General features: G+C 43.2%; 1 protein-coding gene across 1 annotated transcript; it reads left to right on the forward strand.

Annotated features, from left to right (window-relative positions):
• The first annotated feature begins 324 nt into the window (after nt 1-324).
• On the forward strand, nt 325-2924 carry ier5l (immediate early response 5-like). Its single transcript, XM_054612816.1, is given in 2 exon segments — nt 325-925; nt 928-2924. Coding segments are annotated over 2 exon segments (891 nt in total). The 5' UTR covers nt 325-471; the 3' UTR covers nt 1365-2924.
• Nucleotides 2925-8997: the final 6073 nt, after the last annotated feature.

Here is an 8997-nt window from a genome sequence, read left to right on the forward strand (position 1 = left end):
TTAAAAAATTAAGTTTTTTTTATTTATTATTTTATCTCGGTTGTTTTATCTGGAAAAACGAACTGGTTTTCTGGCAGTCCCAGCTACGGGGCAGCTGAAACGAGGACATTCCTGTTAGACAACCTGGGTGGAATTTGAATAGTACGGAGGAACCGCCTAACGCTGATTGGTCGAGAACAACATATTTCCAGCGCGCCAGTCTGCCACTCAATAGATCCCAGGCTGCTGATTGGCTCTCTCTGAAGTGGGCGGGCCTTCTGTCTTAACTATATATATGTGTTCTTGTTTCAGGCCATCTGCAAATAATTGCTCGCTTTCCGAGGGAGGTGGATCACTGTGTCCAATGTTTCTCCACAGAGCTGACTTAAACCTTTCTCCTCGAACAAAACGAGTCCCGTAGAGATAGCTGAGAGTCGGGTTTGACTCCCGGAGAGGAGCTGGAGGTGGACTGGGGGGGGGGGGGACATCATAATGATCAACACCATGGAATGCGCAGCGGACGCGCAAAGCCTGATCTCCATATCCCTGATGAAGATCCACAACTCCAGGACGCAGAGAGGAGGGATCAAGCTGCACAAGAACCTGCTGGTGTCCTATGTGCTGAGGAACGCCAGGCAGGTCTACATCAAGGAGAAATACGCGGAGATCTACAGGATGCAGCAGTACGAGGAGGTGATGACGGTCTGCAACGAGATCCAGGAGCTCAACCCGCTGGATCTGGACGCAGAGGACTCGGACTCGGAGGAGCAGGCGCGGGCAGCCTGCTGCGGCGAAGAGGCGAGTCTGTGCGGCTCCGCGTGCCACCGAGGCGCGGCGCAGCCAGTGGCGCACGCACGGACAGCGAGCGCTCTTTTCGGCTGCTCTTCGCCCGAGGACGGGAGCCTGGAACCGGATCCCTCCTACTACCGGAGCTGCTGCATGGAGGCTTCCCCGTGTTTCACTGTGACCAGCTTCCCGCGAGCAGCGGCGCGCACTGCAACAAGACCACGGTGCTGGACCTGGACACGCATGTGGTGACCACCGTGGAGAACGGCTACCTCCACCAGGACTGCTGCTGTGATGCGCTCCAGTTCGGCCAGGGCGCGCAGTCTCCGGCCAAGAAGCGGAAGGTTGAGTTCGGCTGTTGTGTATCCGACGTGGAGGAGGTATCGGACTTTACAGCTGCTCGCAAACGGGCGAAACGCGAGGACTGTTCCTACTCCAACCTAGACTACACGGACACCTCCAACATCTCCAACCTGATTTCCATCTTCGGCTCGGGGTTCTCGGGGCTGCTCAGCAGACAGGCGGACTTGGAACAGATATGTAGCAAACAGGTCCTGGCCAGTCTGGGGGCATGGACCCGAGCGATTGTGGCATTTTGAATCAGACCCTTTATTTTAGGGGACACAGGGACACAGGGACACAGGGGTCAGTTGTAACATGAAGAATTAAACTAAAACCCAGAGGAGATTGTCGGGGAACACTTGGCCAAACTCAGGAGAACAAAGTATCGTTCTCCATGTTCTCCAGGGACGTTTACAACATGTTTCTCATGTCGTCTTTGCAACTTAAACAAATGTTCTGTGTTTTTAAAAATGACCACGCAAGGCGGAATGTTTTCTACAACCTTCCTTTTTGGAACGTTACTGAATATAAATGGGAACCATGGGGGAACGCTGGCAGTTCACTGAGAACTCCCAGTTTAGCGTCCTCTCCATGTGCCACAGTCCAAGTGCTGCAGCAGAATGTGTGTTTGGTGAAATCAGTGTTATCACAGCAGCTGTGCATTGTTACACACAGAGTCTCATGTGTGAGCTCAGTTCACCAACAGCAGCCGGTCAGTAGTAGAGGTCAGTAGTAGATGTCCATTCGTCTGTCCATTGATGCTCACTCGTTTGGTAATGATTATTAATACACTTATAACACTCAAAGTGTCAACACATCACAACTGGCCAAACTGTAACCATAACTGCAATGTTAATGTTCATCATTCAGAATGTAAAACAATGACACAGATTTTTAGAAGCTTTACCTCTGAGCATTGGATTTCTTTTCACATGTTACAAAAAGATGAAGGTGTCAAGAATTATACCTCACTTAATTACATATGCCAGTGTGGTTCATTGGTGTGCATGTGTGACATCAACACGCACTTGTTTCCGATTGGAGGATATGGAGGCGTTATAACTGAGCCCGGTCTCCCCTACAAAGTCTAAATCAACTTTATTTTTGCAAGAAAAAAGAAAAGCTATTTAAAAAGGGAGCATTTGAAAGAGAAGGGGGATGAGAGAGTTCGTACAGGTGTTCCTGTTGTCAGAATAGGAGATACATATCTTCAGATGACACTTCTGTGACGATTGAAATGGATTGACTTCCGTTGCCTTAAAAGAAATGCACAGCACTGCTAGTTATTGTAATGAACAGAACGTGACTGGACCTCTCTCCTGGCCTGGGCCGGGGAGCCTCTAGGAAAAACAGTTTGTTGTCATGTGAAACAAGACTCCCTCCTAAACACTTTGAGGTACAGACTCTGAACCAACTCTCATCACTTAATGGCGCTCCAACACTTCCGTACTGGAACTCTCTCTCCCAGTGTGAAATGAACAGTGCTAGTTGTTCCCCCCCTCTTAATGGTTGTTGCTCAAAGCCTTCACAATAATTCATAATTCCAACATGTCTTGGTTTTGTGAGTTTGACTTTGTTTTGTGAAATAATTATCTTAGTCCTTTTGTTTTAAAAAGGCAAACTCCTGATTTAGCCATAACCTGAGAATCCACTCATTAGCTTTATGAGCACTATGTGTACCAAAATAAAGAGAGTATTCAGCCATTCTCTACATATTTTGTTCTTATTCTTGTATTTTTGTGCTTACTAAATTGTATATCACCGGGTAAAACTGTTCCAGAAAATATTAGTTAAAAATGTATAATCTTAATAAAAAATTAAAAGCTTAAACTTGACTGTTGTGGTTTTATGGAGCCGTTAGTTATGACTGATTATTGATGCGGTCACAGGCCTATAGTGACTGACCAGGGTCAACTATTAGGAAAAACACTTCAATACATTTACTGGAAACAATTTCATGCTTAATGCATCAGGCACACTGGTGTGTATCCTTTTGTTTACTAATACAAAGTATAGTAATACATATGTCATTAATAAAGGGTGACTTTATTATAAGCTCAATAGGTCCACAGTTATACATGTAAATAATAAAGGACTTTTTACAGTAATCCATCAAGTCTGCAGTAACAAGTCTGTATGTAACAAGATCTTCCTACCGGCTCTCTGAAACTCACTGATTACCATGTTATATGACAACTGAACAGTCTAAAAACAAGATTATGTTCTAGACTGTTTTTCAGTTCTGCAGACAAATATGAGAGTGTTGATCTTCTACAACTAAGTCTACGCCAGAAAGCAAATGAGCGTATTTCCCAAATGTCAAACTGTTCCTTTAACAAGTTGTTAGTGTAAATGGTTTAAGTCCATGGGTTATCTTTCCCAATCTGGCAAACTAAAAGTCATTGCTAGTAATGCCTTATAAATCCTTAATCAATGATTTAACATTAATAAAGCCATTAGTAACAACATGTTGAGAAAGGGGAAAGAAAATAAATGCAATATAAAAGTGTCCCAAACCACATTACCTATTTTTGTTTTACATTGGAAACAGTTTGATTAAAAAGAAAAAAAGAAAAAAACACCTCAATGTGAACATATCTTTATTTTGTGGGCTTTCAGCTGCATGTCATGGTCTTCCTCAATGGATGGAGTATGCATGTTATATATGTTCCACTCAATGTATGTTCAACATCTCATTGGGTCACATTATGACAGCTGAGCTATCGGCATGAGCAAACTCAACTGTAGTTGTAGTAGAAAGCTGCAGAAAAAACTAGCAATTGGACCTTGAGTTAATTATTAATGTCTTTAAAATGCTGTGTTTTACTCCCCTGCCTAATGAAATTAAATAAGGTATCCTCAAATACCTAATGCTGAAAATATAGTCCTTCTAGGGACGGCTGTTGCAAATTAGCTTCCACTATAAACACTATGGTAGTTGTTTTCATTTTGTGCATGTTTATTGTATCTGTCCCTAACAAATGATCCATGAATATGTAAAATAAAAAGGCCCATTCTTTATACAATGCACTGCCTGCACCATATGAGACCTAGCTCTACCTCCCAGAGCTAAACTCTGAGTCCTGTTATCTCTGCTCTGTGCCACTTGGTGGTGTTCTTTAAAATCAATGAATGGAGATATCAGTCAGGCTGTGTATCCAGAGCAGAGCCACCGCAGGCTGACCCTCCCTCACAGCCTCCAGCACCCTCCTCCTCCTCCTCCTCCTCCTTCTCTTTCATCCTCCTCCTCTTCCTGGCTGGCTCATTTCTCCGTCTCTCCCCGACACATCACACCATCGCTGCTCCTCCAGCTCTGTGGGCTATTTCCAGCTCCTGCAACACAATAACTTGAACCAGGTAGGGTGTAATGGAAGGAATGAGGCAATGTGAACAATGCACGGTATAATTAAACAGAGACAGGGTGCAGAAGGAGTCTTTTTTTGATTATTACAAGCACGTCTGCCTGCCGCATTAAGACACAAAAACCTCTGCTTCAAAATAAAGGATCCAACCAAACAAAAACCTGACATGATACCAGAAACAAACCGTGGTTCAGCCTCTGCGCTGTACTCACAAATGGTGTGGACAATGAGCACGTTTCCATGGTGTACACACAGCTCCTCCCTCTGGACCAGGAAAGACACACACTCCTGAACACACACACGCACACACACACACACACACACACAACACACACACACACACACACACACACACACACACGCACACATGCACACACGTACACACGCACACACGTACACACACACACACACACACACACACACTCACACACACACACACACACACAAATACACGCGCACACAAACACACGCACACACGTACACACACACACACACACGCACACACACAATCAAAGCCTTTGATGTCCTGTTGGATATTAGTGATTTTATTATTCATCTACCCTATTTGTCATCCACATCTGCATTTAGGATTTTTCCGTTTATGTTGTGATTTAGTCTTTGGTTTTATTCTATTTACATAGTATATACATAATATAAAGTATAATAAATAAAATTACACACAAAAACTCATTTTTCGATATGTGGATTAAATAAAATAAAATAGATGAATACCTATGAATTTGAAGCATGACTCTGGATAGAAATTATAAAAGAGTTTTCTTACTTATTTTACCAATCACTCACTGATGTGGGATGGGGGGTGACGTGAGGGGGTGGGGGAGTGTGTGACTAGTGTTGCCGGGGTAGCTGGGAGGAAGACAACAGAGGGAGGGGGAGAGGTGCAGTCTGAGTGGGGTTGGTAGGGGGCAGGGAGGCTTGCTTTGTCAGGACATGGGGGTTGATGCATCGGGGGGTTTGCAGAGGGGGACGGGGGCCGAATGTGACAGCAGAAGGGAGGGGTTTGGGGGGGGGGTGTCTGTGGAGAAGAGGTGTTCTGGGAGGGGAGGCAGACTGGCAGCAGAGATCGGACAGGTCAGCCAGGTTGCACAGAGGTCTGTGGAGGGGGGGGTCTGATGCAGACCAGGTCCTGGCTCATAAGGACACATCTGAAAACCCACCCTTTTTATAGCCAGTTTTGGTTTTCCATCTAGACTAAGCTGGTATTTTTCTGCTACTTGGACTTAAAATGACAAAAAAACAAACTTATAGTCTCACTTACCTGAAGTGGTCACTGATTTACTAAATTAACTTCATGCTGTATTGAAGAAGACTTGAAACTAGAGATTGAGACCATAAACTCATGTTTACAATGTTTATTGAGGGAATAAATCAAGAGAGAAGTAGAGTCATTTTCTCATAGCCCTCCTCCCAGGCCTGTCTAGTTCCTAGTACCAGTTAGCATCATTGTTGCAGAGGCTAGGCTAATGCGCTAGTCTCTCCAGCTTTGATTCGTATACACAGGAAGCCTGATCAGATCTGTGAAGCTGAAGTGAAAAATCTGCATATCAAACAAGATTAATTCAGATTGGGTCGTGTGCATTTCTAAAACAGTTTGACACATGTTCAGATTGGAAGCTTGGTATTTGCGTGTGGATTGGAAGACACAAATTTACTTTAGATTTACAAATTATTAAACATTTGCAAATGTTATTTTGTAGCTGTATTACACATTTGTGACCGTTTGAGACTAATCACTCCAAACACTAGTGTTTCCATTAGCCCCGCCTCCCAGCCCTCGGTCCATCCTCGTTATCATTCACGGGAAGAGGAAGAAAAATAACTCTGGATATTTTATAACTTTTAGGACCTTATGAATAACATAAGGGCTGTCATGTGTTGGCATCTAGTGACGGACCCGGAAGCTGTAGTTCCACTGTTTGGCCACTATGTCAATTTGCCTCCTTGGGCTTGGTCCGAACACATAGGTCACTCCCCTATTTCCAGTTAAAGACCAGATAAATTGAAAAATGCCTTTTAACCCTTTACATCACATAACTTGTCCTACTGTGCACACCAACAATACATATATAGCAACAATACATGAAAAATAAATGACAAAAGATAAATTCTTTGTATGTTTATATCTAAATCAATCCTTGTTTCTTCTTGTAGGACACAATATGATGTGTGCTTGCGTAAGCTAGTCCCAAACAATTCCAACCAATGACATTTTGATTTCCATCCAAACTCTAAGTGAAGGGAGGTGTGTGTGCAGCCATAGTCTTCTGTAGCTCAATATGGACTATGAGCTTTGAGCCTGTACACTTTGTAGCTGTCCAATCAAATGCAAAGAATTTGATTTCAATTTCTATAATAACTGTGCGAATAGACCACACCCGTTGTGCATAAGAACCGCTGCATATCAATGAAAGAGAAAAAACATATTGAAATAAACAGACCACGCCCCTTTGTAATATGAATTAGCATATTGCATATTGTAAACTAGGTTATGTTATTATTTGCATATTTGGGACACACTGCTTCATCTTATTTGCATATCATAATAACTAATTAGGTCAAAGGGTTGCTCGCACACTGAACACAGAAAATTATGATGATTTTGTATGTATTTTCTAAAGTGATAATAAAAGCTCAGAAGAGGACAGAATGTGTATTAAATTATTCATTAATCTACGTATTATGATTGTATGGCCCAGTTCAGCCTTTAATATGTCTTTAACTGAAGCCTTCTGAGAAGTTAAGAGGGAAAATCACTCTTTGGTGGGACTGATACAACTTCTGGAACATGTGACATCAGGGCCATAAGCCAAAACGTCTGGGAACAACTGATATGTAATATACTACTGATTGTAAGTCGCTTTGGATAAAAGTGTCTGCTAAATGACTGTAATGTAATGTAATGTAATGGTTCAGTATATAATAATGGATTGTGTTTAGCCATTAATGTAAAGTCTTAAAGTAACGATGGATAAATGCAGTGCAGTAAAAGTACAATAATTCCATCGGACATGAAGTAGAAAGTAACAACAAATGTGAATACTCACATTATGTACAAGTACCTTAGAATTGTACTTGAGCGCAGTACTAAGTAAATGCACTTAGTTACTTCCCAAAACTGCTTTTCCACCATCTTAAGGATTGAGCTGCCTTCCATCTCAGAAACTCCACATTTCCAGCCCAGACATGTGGGAACGGGTTGACGCAGCTGTCCCATTCCAAACATTCCTCCAAATGAGCCCAACAGATTCAGCCTTTTCCCTCAGAGTCGTACCCCCAACCCAGCATGGGAATCACAGTCCATTGTTCAATCTAGTTTGGAGTGAGATCACTTAGGGTGACGTCATTTTATAATTAGGCCTTCATCCACCACAGGAGTTGGGGTCATCTCCCCTCAACTCTAAATGATGCTGATTAATCGCTTAACTCTGTGTATTGTGTTTGGTGCTTTATGATGGTGCCTTCATCACTATCTGATGGTATGGGTTCCTAAGATGACACGTGGAGTTATTTGGGTTATTAGTGTCACTTAGTTGTGACAGCACCAATAAGCACCTTTCCCTCACAGTCACCGTTACACACTGCTGCAGATCCACTGGTTATTTTGTGCAACCAGCATCAGACTGTTGTAAAGTAACAGAACCCCCTGCCCACGTGCACACCCAACGTGTTGCTCTGATTAATTATTCTACAGTTTTTTCTGCACATCTACAGGAATGTTGCAGACGGACACACGGGAAACAATTCACAAAGCTACACAAGATAACTTCTCAGTCTGTGTATAGCACCGTTCCTTTCGGCCAAGATAGCCTGGCCATGACGTCACACTAAGCTCCAGATGAACTGAGCAGTTTGCTGGTGAGAACACGCTGTACTGATTTTTTGAGGATGTTTAGAGCAGGCTGCTGGTTTTACAGCATGTTGATTTATGCCTGGGTTCCATTTTTTACATAGTGGCCTTTTCAATGCACTAGCTCTAATGGTCTGTTTATTAGGGACTGAACAAAGACCCGGTGAATAGGACCTGATGACTGTCAGACTTGGTGGCGTGAAGAGTATTGGCTCAATACACCAGTGCTTTTTTCCCCAGTCAGCATCTCATCTGATGACATCATACTCCTCTGAAGGTACAACATAGGCTCCATCTGAAATGAGACACCACTGCTGTTCTACTCTACAACATTTGTGCAAAGTCCCTCAGTTGCGTTTGGACTGCTGTGCTTCATTCTAGGATTCCCTCCACTGCAGTCCAACCTGCTGTACGTAAGGGGAACTCCAGCCCAGTCCTTGTCCAAAGTAAAAAACGAGACTGTTGCATGATGTTTTAGAATCGGAAATTGAATCGGAGTTCCCCTACTCCTGGTTACCACAATCATTCCTCACATGAAGGAGCAGTGTAAAGTGTCCGGACTCATGCAATATTCAACACTTTCTCCTCTCATCTCAGAATCCATTTCCCTCAGTGCTTGGTTCATCTCTAGGTCACAAGCAAGCCTAAGACTGTCTCCAA

This window comes from Anoplopoma fimbria, chromosome 14 (assembly GCF_027596085.1).
Source record: "Anoplopoma fimbria isolate UVic2021 breed Golden Eagle Sablefish chromosome 14, Afim_UVic_2022, whole genome shotgun sequence".
In the NCBI taxonomy this organism is placed as follows: Eukaryota; Metazoa; Chordata; class Actinopteri; order Perciformes; family Anoplopomatidae; genus Anoplopoma; species Anoplopoma fimbria.